Here is an 18,163-nt window from a genome sequence, read left to right on the forward strand (position 1 = left end):
GGCCAAAAAAAAAAAAAAAAAAAAAGTCTGATCTCTGTCCGGTCCATTGTGTGAAAATGTGTTCATCTTAATGAGACGAAAACAGACGTGTGCTTTCGCATAGTCTTTAGACATGCAGTGTGATCTCATACAATACAACAGTCTGTGTGAACTGTATAGGAGCATTAACATGCAACCTACAGATTAGACATTATTAAGGCTTATAACCATTTAAAAACCGAAATGGTCCTATGCGACTGATACCTGTCTAACAGAAAGTCTACTGACTGAACCCCCCCCCCCCCTTTTTTTTTTTTTTTTTACCCAGTCCCCCTATAATCAGTGGTGTTCCTCCATGCTACCAGTTCCTCTTGTGTGTGATAAACTGCCTCCAAGCAAATCAAATCAGGTTGGATATGAATATGACTCATGATCTGAATATGTACAAACGATACAGCCTTAAATGGGAACATCCCCTAACACCTTCAGTCACTGCAACCTTGTCTCACAGGCCCACAGAGGTCAAGCTAAAGGCAAACTAGAGGGTGAAACATGCAGAGAGGACTGAGCCTTTAATACATGGAAGTGCATCTGTGTCACAGGCTGCCGTGCTAGGAAGGAGGGGTGAGGAGTTCGAGAGAGAGAGAGAGACATAAATACTGACATTACGAACTGATTGACAGGGGAACAAAGCCAGGGGGGGGCTGAAGCCACCTCGTTCCCACAGCACTACCAGAGCAAAAACACGTAGGAGTTTCTCTTGTCTTTATATTTCCAGTTTATCTTGAACTGAAAACATTACAAATGAAAACTGAAAAACTTTACAAAATGAAAGGCATATGCACATACCACAAACACACACACACACACACACACACACACACACACACACATACACAGAGGCACCGTCTAAACTCTGCAGTAGTACTTGGTTCACTTCCCAATGCAGAAGTCCCTGAAAATGATGTCCAGAATTTCCTCGGCCCCCACCCTGCCGGTGATGCGACCCAGGCCGATGAGGGCCAACCGGACTCCCTCGGCTGCCAGGGCCAGGTCCAGATCCCGGTACTGGCGGTACTGGGCCAGGGAACGCACACATTCCAGCAGGTGGGCGCGGTGTCGGGCCTGGGTCAGGCTAGGGCCGCCTACCAGAGGGTCGCCACACCTGACAACGAAGCAGCACACAGGAAAGGTAGAGGAATGTGAGGAAGTTCTGTGTTATCATGACACTCTGAAAAGTACAATCTATGAAACAGCAAGCTGAACATGTTTGCAAGTATTTATCCAAACGAACCGATTATATCAATTAGTTATAAAATATAATAAATAGTGTAAAAGCATCCAGTCCTAACAATCTCCAAAGGTGTCAATAAATCGAAAGATGTGGTTTATGTTAGTCACTTCTTGTAGAAGAATGTGCCATTACTTCAGTGGTGGTAGTGGAAAAGATGCCTACTGCTGCTTTATGTTATGAAAAAGTTGTTTTGTTGTAGATGCATGTACTAGATGTATTAAGTCATCACTAGTAGTAATACACACAATTCCAAAGGTGTAAAGCAATTTAAGGCTCTTAAAAATGTATAAATTCAAAAGAACAGTGGTAGTGTTGTAACATAATCAGAATGGTTTCAACAAAACTAAAATGTATATACTAAATTTCATCCAGAATTCATTTGAAATATGGCCTTGGTTTTTTGTTGTTTGTATAATTCTTATAATTCGTATTATTATGATAAACATGTGGGGTCTTTTAGTGAAATACTCACAAAATCTGCACTGAGTTCTTCAGGACAGACAGAAACCCGTTCACTCCACTGTCAGTGTGGCAGGACAGGAGGCATGCCTGGGGCAGGTCCCCTCTCTCCCTCAGAGCACTCTGGATGCCCCTGCTCTGCTCCTCCGAGAGGAGGTCGCTCTTGTTGAGCACCAGGAGGCAGCGCTGGGAGGCCTGGCCAGACAGCACCTCGCCGAGCTGCCCCCCGAGGCTGGCTGCGACGTGCCGGGGGTCCCGGGGAAGCTTCGAGGAGTCCACCACCACCAGCGCCAGGTCGGCCTGCTGCACCCTGCAGGGGGGGGGGGGACAGCAACGGATGCCGGCGCTTCACACCTCCTTCCTGTGTGGGGTCACGCTCCCAGACCCACTCAGTCTCAAACCATGCAGCCCTCCCTCCTCACCACCCCCCCGCTCTGAAGAACTATGCGCACTTCCTAAATGTCCAACTGGGGCTGTCCCCTTCCCGCCTTGTCCAGAATGCATGACAAGACACAGCTTCTCCTGTTGATGTACAACCCAAAGATAAACAACGGTAGGCATCTGCCGGGGGACAAACAGGTAGAAGGCCATGCCTCTCAAAGTCAGGAGGTGATAAAAGTGGCCCCTTTTATGCCTCTGGTATGCAACATCACGGATGTAAGTGTTAGCTTATGCAAGCCAAGAGGCAAATATCTGTGATGGGTATTTATATCTTATATCCATATTTGACACCACCCAAATGTATAGGGACTATATCTGGTGAGCACAGTGGCAGCCAAAGTATTGAGTGAGTGTTACAGATCACTTCCTTCTCATTCTCATGTACTGTAACTGACATGACAAAAACGAAACCCTTTAGACTGTTTACTTTAAATGTTCCATGTTCTAACGAGCTTGTTTGTGTCTCTTGAAAGTCCTTAGGTGGCTGGGGCGGCCCTCGGGGCACAACACTAGAGATGCCAGAGCCATGCGATCACTTCCCTGGGAGTACTGATAAGAACCTCACACTGTGCTGCGTGTCATTGTGCATTAGTGTAAACAAAAATGTCTACAGCAAACAAACGTGGACAATCACTTAACTTGAACCCTCTGTCAACTGGCAAAAATGTCCTAAAAACATAGTATGGCAGATACCATGCAGATGCTGCAATATCACAGTCACATGTTTCAAGTATAGGTTATTGTTATGATAGCTGTTATTTTAGATGTCATTAGAGTTAATGTCACATGCTAATAAGTTGTCACAACAACACTGAATACATTTTTTTAGAGCAGTCATGGCAAATACTGGTAATGTTAATAAGAAACTTTTATATGAGTTATAGCAGGACATGGCATCTACCATGGCATGTTTATGTTGGTTGTGTTAATATTATGACAGAGGGTTATGATAAACTGTGACCAAATGTAGTTGGCCTACCTCTCCCGGGCTCGCCGTACCCCCTCTATCTCCACGGTGTCCTGAGTGTCTCTCAGGCCCGCGGTGTCACTGAGCAGGATGGGAAAACCGCCAATGTCCACACACGTCTCCACTACATCTCGAGTGGTCCCAGCCACTGGAGACACGATGGCTGCTGGACGCTGGCCTACACAGGGTGATATGGGTTCACGTCCTTTGAATTAAATCAAGTCATATTTAGGACTGGTGGTGTTTGAAAGTTTTGTGCTTTTAGCAGCATATTCCGAAGTAAAGAATTAAAGTAAAACTTAAAAAATTTAAATTTTCACTTCTACTCTTTTTACAGTCACAGAACCATAGTTACACTGGTAACAAAAGTCCTATAACATCGGAATAGGTCGGATGGCTGGGAGAGATGAACCAAACTTACTTGAGGAAAAAACTGTGACGACACTGACCAGACATTAAATCCTTGGCTATCACTATCCAGTATCAGTGGTTTCATAATTTTAAACAATGGCATGTAGGGTTGATTCATTCCCTCTCTATATAGAAAAGATTCAACTTCATATAAATAAAATGGAATCAAACTGGCTCAAAATTGAGTAAATATGTCTTGAGGCTTGAACTCAAGGTTTTCTGGAAAAAGAAAATTGTGCTAAAATCTTATCACTAGGCAGGAAGGACACTAAAGTGTACACTCAGTGGAAGTCCCCGGAATCTGTCTGTCACATCCAGACACAAATACTCCCATCAATGTCTTTATATGTATTGTTCCATGGCCAAACATTAAATCTTTGGCAGTGCTGTGGCTACCCTTGTCTTCAGCTATTTAATAATGTTTAAAAGGAAATAATAATCAGTGAAAACACAGCACCACCGTTTACTCACAGTGAACATCTGCATAAGTCTTCAGACATTAGATGGATTGTCGAAGGAAACATTACTAGATTTTATCTTAAGACTGATAACTATACCCATTATTAAGATAGGAGACACTTGAAACGAGGAACTGCTCTAAATAGCTGATCTGCGCACAACCATAATCCCACAGGATGCAACCGTTTAAACAGTCAGTAAAAAATGATAGGACTACGGCACCATAGCATAAATAAAAGAGGATTGATTGCATGAGGCCAACAGACCATCCCTCATCCCCACAATAAATGTGTTTTCCCTAGCGTGGCATATCTGGCCAGGTTATCCAGTGTAAAGCTGCTTCCTCCTGACCGGGCCACTGCAGTCCATCTCAATGTGCACTGCACATTTAGAAAATAGTCAAGCTATGTTGACTTTTAGTTGAGCCCAGGAGAGTTACCTGTTGTTGTGCAGGGGCTGCATCGTCTCCCGACCCTAACGGGGCACCTTATTGTGTCTGTAAAGGAGCGCCTGATGTTTTGAAATATCTATGGAAGCTAATGGTGATTGAATGGAAAAAAGGAACAAATCCGAGGATGTGGCGTCAGGCAGGTGGTATTTTCATTCCAAAGGAATCCTGTAACGCAAATTCTGACCTGTCAGTCTTCCTAATGTGGAGGGAAATCTTTTTTTAGTGTGGTAGCAAGGAAGTTGGTCTCCTATATGAAGGCAAATAGTTTGATGGATATTTCCGTGCAGAAAGTGGGACATTTAAAGTTTTTCTGGATGTTTGGAAAATAGTAGCATGGTTTGGCATCAAATTCAGGCAGCTGAGACCTCTGTGTGGTATTTTTGGATCTCGCAAATGCCTTTGGATCGGCGCCGGACAGTCTGTTGTGGAAGGCATTCAGTTACTTTCAGGTCCCTGAGAAGATTTCAGCATTAGTCAGGGCATATTTTGATGATATTCAGTTGTGCTTCAAAGGCATAGTGTATAGTTTTAGTGGCATCAATTAGTAGAAATGGAATAGAATACCATCATTATATTTCATTAGCGTATTATTACCAGTATCGATGTGTTTTTGTTCACTTAGAATGAGCCGTTCGTATATACACAGGGAGCGGGTCATCTTCCAGAATACCCCATGTTGCACCGCCATGTTTTCTACAGTAGCCCAGACTGGACAAACCAAAACACTGGCTTGAGATATGGCTTTTCACATTATGGCATTTGACAGCCAGCGTAGGTACTCACAAACGGTTTTAAAGGGAAGGGTATTCAGTTGGTTGCAATTCAGCAACCTCACCACTAGATGCCACTAAAAACCACACACTGTACCTTTAACACAAGTAACACACCACATCCTGGCAGCATTTGGAGATTGGCATCATGGCTGGATGTACCATTTTACCGTTGGCTTTCACCATGGCAACAGGAAATTCTATTGCCATCTAAATGGGTTGTTGGTGGTGAAAGGCTGCAGGATGGAACCTGGTTACCGCCCATCCGAGCTTACAGTGCCCTCCACAATTATTGGCACCCTTAGTGAATGTGACCAACACAGGCTATGAAAAAATTTGTCTTTGCTGTTTTTCCTCTTGGTCTTTCACTCAAAATATTCACAAAAATCTTACCTTTTCATTCGAAGTAAAATTATTGAAAGAAAAACAAAATGTTGACATTAAATAAATATTATTCTCTGAAACAGGTGTGCCACAATTATTGGCACCCCTTAATTTAATGTTTTGAGCAGCCTCCCTTTGCCAAGATAACAGCTCTGAGTCTTCTCCTATAATGCGTGATGAGGTTGGTGAACACATGGCACGGGATCTGAGACCATTCCTACATACAGTATCTCTCCAGATCCTTCAGATTCTTAGGTCAACGCTTGTATACCCGGCTTCAGCTCTTCCCACAGATTTTCTATGGGGTTTAGGTCGGGGGACTGTGATGGCCATGGCAAAACCTTTATTCTGCGGTCAGTGAACAATTTTTGTGTTGATTTTGAGGTGTGCTTCGGATCATTGTCCTGCTGGAAGGTCCAACCATGGCCCATTTTAAGCTTCCTAGAGGGGGCTGTTAGGTTTTCATTTAATATCTGCTGGTATTTGATGGTCCATGATACCATGTATCCTAACAAGATGTCGAGGGCCTTTGGAAGAAAAACAGCCCCACAACATCAAAGATCCGCCACCATACTTCACAGTGGGTATGAGGTGCTTTTCTGTATGGCTATCTTTCTGTCTACGCCAAACCCACCTTTGATGTTTGTTGCCAAAAAGCTTTATTTTGGTCTCATCTGACCATATAACTCGGTTTCATTGAAAGTCTGACTTACATTTGGCAAACTGTAGGCACTTTAGTTTGTTGTTGATTGACAGCAGAGGCTTTTTTCTGGCAACCCTCAAAAACAACTTGTGGTGATGGAGGTGGCGTCTGATGGTAGTTCTGGAGACTTTCTGACCCCAGGACTCAATTTACCTCTGCAATTCTCAAGCTGTGATCCTTGGAGATTCTTTTGCCAGTCTAACCATCCTCCTCACGGTGCGTGGGGTCAATTTACAGATAGGTCTTCTTCCAGGCTGATTCCTTACATCTCCTGTCGCTTTGAACTTCTTAACTATTGCCCTGATTGTGGAAATGGGTATTTTCAACTGTTAAGATATTTTTTTATATCCTTTTCCGGATTTCTGCAGCTCAACAACTTTTTGTCGCACTTCGACACTGTGTTCTTTTGTCTTTCCCATCTTGATGAATGACTAAGGGTATTTGGTGAACTTAAAAATGTAAAACATGACTGGTAATATACTTCAGTTAGATTTTAATTATAAGATTTTCTAGGGGTGCCAATAATTGTGGCACCCATGTTTTGGAGAAAAATATTTTATTTAATGTCAAAAAAAATATTATTCTTTCAATAATTTTACTTCAATGAAAAGGTAAGATTTTTGTGAATATTTTGAGTGAAAGACCGAGAGGATAAACAGCAAAGACATATTTTTTCACAGCCTGTTTTGGTCACATTCACTAAGGGTGCCAATAATTGTGGAGGGCACTGTATATGGATGGTGCTGATAACAACTGCTCCATGTACCCGCTGGCTGTTAGCCAAGTTGAATGACAGTCTGAACTTGGCAAGTGAAACCTAGCAAATGTAGAAGTGTTTCTATCAATAAGGGAAATCTGGTGGAAGAGAGGTTTTATAATGATGCTGAAGTGATTCCTTCAATTGTAGGAAAACCTGTGAAGACTTTAGGCAGGTGGTCCAATTCCACACTGAGGGACAGGTTGCCAGACACCACTGTTGAGCCTTCTGTGAGTGTCGTGGGCCGAATTCAACAAAACACTAATGAAGGAAAGTGCCTGCTTAAAAACCCCAGTGAAATGCTCAAAGGCAGCTTTGTTGTTGTATCTTGCTGCTCAGATACTATGGTTGGGCAGTCATGTTGTTGTGTTTAGCAGTTCTGGGCTACAGACAGCGCATGTTGGACTGTGAAGGAGAGCCTTTACCGAGCCTAGGTACAACATGCGATGCATTTTGCAGCTTTCACCAGCCAGTTGTGGGTTGTTGTTGTTGTATCCTGCTGCTCAAGATCTACGGTTGGGCAGTTGTAATATTGGTTAGGTTAGGTTGTTGGGTACTTGCATGTGACAGTGAGAGGATTGGCTGCTGGGGGAAGTCCCCAACCAATGGCACAAGGAATTTAACATATTTTCCAGTGTACAACAAAAATAAAAAAATGTATGTACAGAATGTTCTATCCTTACTTATCCTACCCTTTTGGCTTTTTGGCAGCAGGGGGTTGTTGTTCCTGTTCCTGCCCCAGGCCCCCCAACTCCACCCCTCCCGCTTTGCATGTCTTTCATCTTTCATTGCTTCGTAGGCCTGACTGAGCTGGTCAGTAGCACTGTTGATTAGCTGAAGACACCTGATTTAGCTAATCAAGAGCATTGCAATTACACTGATTTCAATCACGTGTGCCTGGAGCAGTGAGAGGTAGAATACGCTGGCAGGAGGCTCCAGCAGCAGCATGGAGTAGCCCTGACTTACAGTAATATAAATGGTTGTACAATGTCACATTTTCCTAGTGAGCTATTTATCACAAGGATGTTTGTGTGTACTGTTCACTGACTGTGAAATAGTTTTGCCATTATGACTGTGATTTCTACTAGTTTTGAACTTGTTGCTTGTTGCTGATTTCTACTAGTTTTGAACTTGTTACTTATGACTGTGATTTCTACTAGTTTTGAACTTGTTCATGCAGGCAGAAGCACTATAGCATTTACTGGGCCTATGGCTGGAGAAACAGATATGATCAGTAATGGAGGGAGCTTGCTGTTGTATCTCCAATGGGAGTATAAAAACAGCTGCTCTCACAGTCTCGTATTGTTTCACTTGCTGGAGTAAATAAGAGCAAACTCTGTTGATGACTCATGCAGCTCACACAATGGCACACGGTCATAATGATAATGGGGGCATCTGTCATACATCACAAGGAAATAAGGCACTACCGAGGAATTGATAACAATATGTATATACGTAGGTGAAATTGGACATTTGCGAGAAATTTCGCATGAAATGACAAGAAATGGCATTTATCCTGACAGTAAACTGTCATGAGTCACTAAGCCTAATGTCTAGAGTAGGAGGGTCGTGAGAGAGGAGCACCACAGGCGTGGCCGGTGAGAGGATCATGTTGGCCCTTACACAGCAGGTTGAGCAGGCTGCTCTTGCCAGCGTTGGTGGCCCCGGCGATCACCACCTGCACTCCACTGCGCAGACGCTCCCCTTTGCGCTCGTCACTCAGGTGCCCTTCAATCTCCCGCACCAGCTGAGACAGGGACTCATCCACTGGAGACGAGGGACACAGAAGAGAAGAGGGAGAATCAGCAGTCAAAATCAGTCATCAGTCCTTTGTGTCATATTTGTACTTTATGTCATTTGATTTAACCTTGTGATATGTTGAATAGGCTATAACTGCTTTTATTATAGGCATTACATTGAGAAGGTGAGGTTTATCTAATTTTTGTTATATTCAAATGAACCACTCTCTTTAATTCAACTCATTTAATAGAACTTTTGAATAAATAGTGAACAGAATATGAACAGACAACGTCTGTCCCTCTCACAACTATATCACAGCCAAAATACGTATTGGTAATAATCGAGAAATTAGCTGGCAGTAACAAAACATATCAGGACCAAACCTTCAATATAAAGTTCACAAAAATATAGTTATACTCGTCTCCACAGACAACTTATCAACTTAATGGGACACATGTGCCTGTCTCTGTTTGCAGAGTTTGTTAATGCGAGGAGGGATTGTGGACAGTGCAATTTAGCCGTAGTTTCTCATTCAGTACAGATTCCATGTCCTCCGACATATCATCAATGCGACGTTTGATTGTGTTATCAGAGAGGGGATTTTTTCCATTTCTTTTGCAGCATCTGGCCCTAGCATTACCTCAACCATTTTTTGCAGTTCCCCTGTAAGATGGCTATAACTTGATAAATCATATTGAGTCACCGAGAAGTAAAAAAAAAAAACAGGTTGAATTGACATGGAATTGCCCATAAATTCTTTCCTCACTGCAATCTGCACTCTAGTCCCAATCAGTGCCCCAACTCTCACACTGACTACCGACTACACTGGGAATCACCGTTTTGGTGACTCTCCCCCTTATCAGAATACAGAAATCATATAAAATTCATATAAAATGTTGATTTCTTTGATTCTAGATTCTGATTCTCCATCTAGCCACAGGGCCTCAACCCTACTCATAGTGAACAACATGCACACCAGAGACTAGTGACCCCTCACTTCTTTGGCTGAGAGTTGGAGTTGGCATCTCCCAGAGCTTTTTACACCCACTTCACCCCCACCCCCCACCCATCGCCTTGGGAACCTCATGTTACATGCACATGTTGTGAAATTCCACAAACCTCAAAAAAAAAAGAGGCAACTCTCAGGGATACGGTGTCACTCTTACACCACCACACCCTAATTGCCTAAAATTTTGATGAATAATTCTCAGTGGGGGGAATACGTGTCCTCTGCTTGGCCTTCCATACAAAGGCAGGAAGATGACAAACACCCCCAGGAACACAAGCATCTCATTCTCCAGAGAAACCCAGTCCAGACAGTACTGGGAGTACTCATTCCACCGACAGAACAGCATAGGACGGCCACAACAAAAAAAAACAAAAAGACATAGGAAAGGGACACAAAAGAGACAAGAGGGAGGAGAGAAAGAGCAAGCTGACGATACCGCCGGCTGTAAAACATGGTGGCGGGGCCCTCTGAAGATGCTGCTGCTGACAGCGGATTCCTGCACACACACACACACACACACACACACACACACACACACACACACACACACACTCACACTCACACTCACACACACACACACACACACACTCTCACACACACACACACACACACACACACACACACACACACACACACACACACACACACAGGCTCCGGCTGGCGGGACCTCGGCTTTGAAGCAAAGACGAATGCCTGACGTCTCCCCCATGGCCCTTTTCTCGCCGCGCTTCCTCGAGGAAACTGTCCTTTCAGCAGTTTGATCTCTATCTTCCTCCTCCACCATCTCCCCTCTAACCTCACATATATCTCCCCCCAACACACACACACACACACACACACATACACTTCATAGTCACACTGGTTTGCTCATGTCCCATGCAAACAGGAAATGGCTGGGCTCCTGATCCCCTGGGAAAGAGAGACTCCTCCAGTCAGCTGTGCTGTTGTTTTTGGAGACACTTACCTTGATTTAAGACCCCATCCTCGATGAGCTCATCCTCACTGAAGTCAATGAAAGCTTCCACATGGGCCAAACACTTAATACAAAGAACACAAAGAGAAGTTCAACACATATTATGGTCTGCTTGGGGAAGTTCATATTAGTTCAACACACATAATAATGTTCTATGTTTATAACTGAGCCAGGTTGCCAACTTGAAACGTCTTTTTTACTAAGCAGGTTTCATTGTTCACTGTAAGCCAAGGTAGCTAGATTTGTGTGAGCTTTTGACCCAGAATTCATTTTCGTATAGGGACCCGCTGGTCCAAAATAGCGTTTGCTTTTGTAAAAGAGAGCTTTCCTGAGGAAAGGCCTAAATTAGTCACACTGTCTCAAGATTCTCTCTCTTTTTTTCTCTCTCTCGCTCTCTCTCACCCGAGTGTAAACACAGGCGGCTGAGAATTAACAAGATCATCTAGAATCCCAGGACCCCCTGGGCTTTGGACGTGCCAGGCCTGAGCTGGCATGCACCCAGGGCAGGATATCCCCTCTCCTGATCTCCGCTCTCTCCGCTGCTGAGCGGCTCCTGAGACTGTCCATCACACTCCAGCCACAACAATAGCTGGGAGACAGCTTGCCCACCGAATCCGGTGAATCAATGGACAGAGCTAGCTTCGCCAAGGTTAAGGGTTCAGTTCCCTGATAGCCCACAGGCTGATGAATGTAATAAGTTAATAAGGGTAGGTCTGCTGCACAAACAACTACTTAAGAAATACAATGAATCTTATCAATTCATTACAGATCACATCAGTATTCTATGGAATTTAAGCAGAAATATAGGAAAATAATCTCAATCAGTCAGGTCACATTTGCTTCACTCAAACATAAGCCTACAAAACAAAGAAATGCTATGTCTTAGTTGGCAAGCTATAATGTGCAACAGGTGTTATTTTCCTACTTCCAGTCTGGTAAAACAAAAAACATATTCTGGCACAACTTGTTGCCAACAAGCTTCCTGTATTCCTGTTGACCAACGGGCACCAACGGAAAAATACACTGACTGCACATGTGTGGATGAACAAAGAGCAGTGAATGTAAGATTATAACACTTTAATTTGAATAGACAATAAAACACACTATTTAAAGGAGGCATTTCTGTGTAAAACTAGCAAGCTAACTAGCTAGCTTGCTTTGCAAACAACAACAACAACAGCACCGTTAGCTAGCTTGTTAACTGATGTATTTTGGGGTAACAATTGGTGACATAGTGCTGTAAACACTGTTCTAAATTTTTTTAGGTTTATCTGACCCCCCCAAAACTACATAATGAAAAGCTTGGGTAGAAAGAGGTATGTTTATCTCTCTTTCACATGACCACATATCATCAAGATTATTTTGAAGATGTTATAGGAACATTTTTTTTTAATTACTCAAGTCTTGTCAGGCAGCCCTGAAACATAACTTGGTCCTTACCCTGGGGTGTCACCTCTAGAGGACTATTAAAATACAGTGCATAGCTTGGGATAAAGCTTGTGGTTTATACCCGGGTGAGGCGCTGGCTCCAGTCGTGGTACAGGCGCCCCAGGTCTCCGGCCATCTGCCTCAGGGCCTGCCTCCTCTGGGCCTCGGTCTCAGCGTGGATCAGGTCTCCCAGCCCCTCCACCTCGGTCAGGTCCAGCTTGCCGGCGTGGAAGGCCCTGCGCGTAAACTCTCCTGCCTCTGCAGGGCGCAGGCTTGACAGACTCCCTGAGAGAGGAAGAGTTGCCATGGAGGCAATTATATAGGTGTAGTCACAGGCAAAAATGAATCAAAAGCTGGTTTGCATAGTTCCTTTATGTCTTCGATATTTGATATAGTGATGAGATGCAGGATACAAATATTATATTTTCGTCTAACTGTGGTTACTACAAACCTAATCACATAAATTAAGCAACTAAACTAATTTCCAACAATTATCAAATAAAAAAAAACATAACACTGCAATCATGGTATCACCGGTTACTACAGGTTAGTAATCTGTGAAAAACAAGTGGACAGGTAAATAAGATTAAAAATAGCTTTCATGTGATTACTCAAGGGCGAGTTGTTTTCATAGGAAAGCAATAAAACACCCTAGCATTTGGCCTGATCTGAACTTTGCTGCCTTTTCTTTCTATTGTGTTTGTTTGTTTTGTTTCCATGCCATGTGACCTGTGCATGCATCCACGTAATTCAATTCAAAGGCTGCGGTACAATACTACGTCCTATCATCTTTTCCTAGCCACTTTGACCTTGACCTCGATGGAAAACGTCATGAGGTCAAGGTAAGATGTGGGGAATATTTCATATGGACTTAGGACAAAGACAACCGCAGTGCTAAGAGAATTTGACTGCATTTACACTAGGCTACGAAAATATGTGAAGGTGGATGCTATTGACCGGGATTATGTTGATCGGTTGTTACTACTGCCGCAAGGAATTGAAGCAAAAAAAGACTATCTGCAGAATAAATGTTTGAGAAAAGTATTTTTGTTCATATAAAATATTCAAGGGGTAACAAATCAGGAGATGTATGCTAGATGTGTTGTCCAGTTATTTTTCAGCCATTTACTTTTTTGATGTATGGAAATGATTCATATAAGAGTTGGTCAAAACAAAGTGAAGCCTCTTTAGTGATGATTATGTGGGGAAAGTGTTCATAAACATCAACACAAGTAACCTCCCCTCTGCTTAGCCGTTTCCCAGAAAACTGCACACAGAAACAGAGATGACAAAGATTATGTGGGTAACGTGTTCACACACATCAACAAAAATAACTACCCCTTTGTTTGGCCATTTCTTGGAAAACTGCATTGGCTTGAAGTCCTTTTGTTGTTATTTTTATGAGGACTGCTTGATCCTACCTTGCTCTACCCTCCACCTATTTCTCTGTTCTTAGAAAAAGGCAAATGCGAAGAACATGTGAACTTGCTTAATTAGACACCAGAGAGGGCCAGTTTCCTTTTTGGTGACAAGGAACACGTTCTGGCCAGTGCTGTTGTTGTTTATGTGTACGTGCGCATGGAAACATTAGAGGCCTACACTACGACGCCAGTTCAACATACCCAAGGTGTCTTTTCATTAGCTGGTTAGACAAACCCTAACAATCGCAGTCTTTCATTAGCGATGTCATAGCGGAGGATATCAACTCTTTAAGTCAACCCAGGTTTTGCCAATTTTAGCTATGAGTGCGTTCACATAAAGGGGATGTTGTGGGCACAAGATCACCAATCGCAAACATGGAGAGGTCTACAGATGCATATTTCACTCAAGAAGAACACATCGTAATCCTTTCCAAATATGAGGAATATAAATCTATATTACAGGCAACAGTTGCTGTAGCCAAAGCCAGGAAAGAAAGCTGACAAAAACTTCAAACTGTTTGAATGTGTAAGTTAATAGGCTTATCAATATCACTGCCCCATCAGCAGCATAAGTTACCATGGAGGTGTACCCTGGTAAAGTGAACTACTGTCGTGACGCTGAAAACCCAGGGTTACATCTGAAGTTACCTTGCTAACCCCAAAATCCTACTTCGTAGCACAGGCCCCAGGAACTGTTTGTGAACAAGTGTTCAATTGTGGGACACCAAATTGTGGGACACAGCAAAAAAAAAAGCTGGATATTTCCAGATACAAGATACCTCACCATGGGAACACCCAGGAATGCCCCTACGTGCAGGAAAGACATAGTCAAGGTCATCCGACAACCACTGAAACCCCTCAGATAAACATTCAAGAACATATCTACTATGTGCTTCTGTAGGAAAGACATACCCCATTCAGTTACCAAGGGAGGAGTCTCTAAGAATTGTATGGTAAATTACACTTAAAGAAATCTAAACAACTACTGGATTACAAGTATGCAGGTTGGGGTTATGCCCTGACATAACAGAGATGTGTACGACTTGACATTATTCTTACACCTCAGAGAGACCAATGTTGAGGACTGTATGTGAGGATGAAGGTGCAGAAACATAAAACTGGCAAAGCCTAAGAAATGTTAGAGAATGTATTTGATAGAAAGCAAGTAGCCATACCTCTGCTGGGGGGATGCATTAAACTTTACCAAAGGCTGATAGGAAGGTTTTTTTTTCATTACATGAGGCGTACCTAATTAACACAATAGGCTAGTTTCTATTCTGTAAATATCTCGCCCCATTTGCTTAAATGTGTACATCCTAACAGTGGCAGACAGTAGTTCCTGAGGAAAAATACCAGGATTAGAGATAGGGTGGGACTTCTATAGCGATAATAAAATAGTCAGGCTGAGGGTTACAGCTGGTATAGATTGTTATAGATTCCTTGGAAATAAAAAAAAACCCTGGGGGATGCATGAGGGCTGACTGGACATCCTGGACAGCATGACTGATCATAGAGAACATGTTTGGATCAACTATTCGCAGAAGAAAACACAAATGAAAATAGGGAAGAATGGACACATCCTACATAGGAGATAGTTCTCAAATGTAAAAGTAGCACAACAGGGAAAAAAAAAGAATGTCTACAGACTTACTATCAATACATCCTAGTGTCATAGCTTAACGATCTGACCACCCCATCTTCTCCTGGCAAGTCCCTTTCCTGTCTTGCTTAAGGAAGACCTAATGGTTGCAACACTGCGCTATTATTAAACTGAGAAGCAGTGTGAACACTTTGAAGTCATTCCCATTATTTTCCATGCACCAAAGCCAAAAATAGCCCGTTCAAATGTATCTTTCCCCACCCAACATTAAAGAAGACCATGGGAATAATACATGAACGTGAAATGATTCTTGAAGAAAGAGTCTTGCAGAACTCAGCAGTAATTTCCAAACAGGTCTGTCTATATTTCTTTCCAATGCTACGATCAGGGGCTCTGTGAGTGGGAACACGTACAATGGCCGCTGGTTCCATTTACCACTGTCATACAGCAGTGATAGTCTATTTATATATTTGATGAGCTTTGTGCTCTTCAATTGACAGCCAGACGGGAGCTACAGAAATTCCAGTTCACTTGGTAGCCAGTAGGGAGCCCATTGTGGTCCCCAGCCTTGAAACAGTATCTGGTAGTGGCTACAATCCAAATGGGTTGATACCCTTCTAACATAACATTCTACAAAACCAATATCAGTGTTTGAAAAATTCCTTGAAGCCCTCAAACATACTTGAACTATCATATGATGATAGGTGTAAGAGAGGCAGAGAATAGTCTAACAAACTGAGGCAATCTGGAGAGACAAGTCCCAATTGAACTCTTACTTGCTGAGCAAGACCCTTTTCTCCCCACTCCCTTCTGCCCCTCAACCAAGTGGTGAATAAAGACCATAGAGATGCATGACAACTCAGACTTATCGAATGCTGCCCTCTAGTGGTTACACACTGGTGTGGCAACACAGGTTTCAGCACCCTCCATCACATCACTTTATCAGAGATACTGGATGAATCCTTTCAGTTGGGATTTTCTGTGGTAAATAACACAACCCTCTGTCATGTGTTACTTTACCTAATGCCTCCAGGACTCCACTGATCACGGCTGGACCTCCATGAATGTGCAACTCTGCACAGTCTTCCCCTGTAAAGCTACGAGGACCTGCAGTTTAGAGAAGAAATATAAATAACACTGGAAACATTACACACCTTACATACCATACATTACCTAATATAGGTGACAGAACATAAACATGCATCAGCTGTTTTTTTAGCTTACATCATATTTTTTTCTACAGGGATTTTGTTCCAGATTTGGTAAGACTACCATAACCCAAGGGATTCCTTAGTTTCATATTCCACATCCAGTAAGCTACACCATATGTATCAATTTGATGTAAGTTAAATTAGTGAGCCTACATGTTCAACAGACAACCAAGTGGACCAGCTCACCTGGGAACCACAGGACTAGCCCACGGTCGAGCATTTCCTCCGAGTGGGGGTGTATGATGCTACGCAGAAAGGCTTTACGTGGAGTCGGAAAACTCTGTCTTGGACCTGTCAGACTCCGGAGTGCGAGGGCGGAGGCTGGTCCACTAACCCGGATCACTGCCACTCCACATTTTCCCTGCCCAGAAGACAAGGCAAAGATGGTCTCGCCTGCACTATCTGGACCGCCGTTGGTCAATCTTTTGATGGTGCGAGATCTGGTTTTTGACAGATGGAGAATGTTATAGAGTTGGTAGGGTGATGAATAACCTAAATGTTTATTGAAAAGGCCTAACTGCGTTAGTTTACAAATAAAATACTTAACAAACCTTAAAGTTCTGGTAAGGAAGGTAGATGCCCTCCTCATCTCTCCAATTACGTAGTTCATTTTAAAATGATGAACAAAGCTGTTTGGCCACAAGAGCAGTGCTTTTCGGACGTAAAAGTTGGATAGTGCCACATTGTACAGTGTGGTGTAATGTTCATGTCACGGAACTATACTTGTCTATTGCGTATCATTTGCAAAGCATCACCCGAACTTAGCTTAGTGGAGGTAACACAACCAACCTCCTAAATTGACAACCAAGTTGATGACTTGCTACCGCTCCAAACAGTACTTCAGTTACATTTCCACACTCCAGAAGAAAAACATTCCGCCAGGAATTATGCCAGTATATTGTAACGCCACCACATACATGTAAGAAAGCATGCGACCGTATCTACGGCTCGTTTTTCATAGGACATGAGTGAACATGGATCAGCACAAGAGCCTCAAGCGCCTAACCATGTGATTGGTCAGACTCCTCGAAGTCATAATGCTTACTGCTCAAAGGTGCTGTCAATCAATACAAGGCCCTCCCATTGAGTACCGCTAAATTGTTTCCGTGTTGACGCAATTGGCTTTTCATCGTTCCTACACAAACACTTTCATTGTTGGCTAATAGTTCAGCCTACAATGCTTACCTAATTTTACCACATGGGACCGTTCCTTTCATAGCAACAATCTCACGATTTAGAAACCTACTGTTATTTAATTCTAAACCCTAACAACACCAGGCAACAAACTATTTATTGATCCAATTCTACACCACCAATCTTGTGAAAAACAAGTCATGACATCTAAACCCAACCAGTGCAGTTTTTTATATTGTAGCTCAACTAAAAAATTACTCTCTCTCTCTCTAACTATATAAATAGAATAATTATTCAGCAATAATGAAATATTGTTGCATGACAAAGGCACCATCAATTCTAAAATGTAAATCCACAAACACTTGGAAAAGACTAGTTCATGTGGCACACAAATTCCAGTCCTCTGTCTCTGTGGTGCACCAGAGCTAGAGAGGACTGGTGACCTCAGGCTACTGCAGATACTTTATTCAAGGATTTACAGACAGGGAGTCGGTGAGTAAGCAGAAATCGGGCTGAGGGACCTCCACTGACACGCTCTGGAGGGGAGGGCAGTTCAGCAGAGGAGGGCCATG

The 18,163-nt window shown here is 43.0% G+C and overlaps 1 protein-coding gene across 1 annotated transcript; it reads right to left on the minus strand.

The window, feature by feature from the left end:
* Positions 1–518: 518 nt before the first annotated feature.
* gtpbp3 (GTP binding protein 3, mitochondrial) lies at positions 519–17,438 on the minus strand. Its single transcript, XM_012839492.3, has 9 exons — positions 17,009–17,438; positions 16,644–16,897; positions 16,267–16,353; positions 12,308–12,510; positions 10,789–10,861; positions 8,699–8,842; positions 3,153–3,318; positions 1,746–2,042; positions 519–1,144 (listed from the first exon to the last, which is right to left on the minus strand). The coding sequence occupies exons 1-9, from the start codon at positions 17,065–17,067 to the stop codon at positions 913–915; spliced, it is 1,515 nt and encodes a 504-aa protein (XP_012694946.2). The 5' UTR covers positions 17,068–17,438; the 3' UTR covers positions 519–912.
* Between the last annotated feature and the right edge of the window lie 725 nt (positions 17,439–18,163).

This window comes from Clupea harengus, chromosome 10 (genome assembly GCF_900700415.2).
Source record: "Clupea harengus chromosome 10, Ch_v2.0.2, whole genome shotgun sequence".
Lineage (NCBI taxonomy): Eukaryota > Metazoa > Chordata > Actinopteri > Clupeiformes > Clupeidae > Clupea > Clupea harengus.

What these genes read in the sequence shown, in the direction of transcription:
- gtpbp3 (XM_012839492.3), bottom strand. Translation starts at nt 17,067, where the DNA reads ATGAACTACGTAATTGGAGAGATGAGGAGGGCATCTACCTTCCTTACC. An exon ending in TTCCTTACCAGAACTTTAAG is followed by an intron (nt 16,898 to 17,008) that starts GTTTGTTAAGTA and finishes GTCAAAAACCAG; the next exon opens with ATCTCGCACCATCAAAAGAT. An exon ending in GTACGGCGAGCCCGGGAGAG is followed by an intron (nt 2,043 to 3,152) that starts GTAGGCCAACTA and finishes CCCCCCCTGCAG; the next exon opens with GGTGCAGCAGGCCGACCTGG.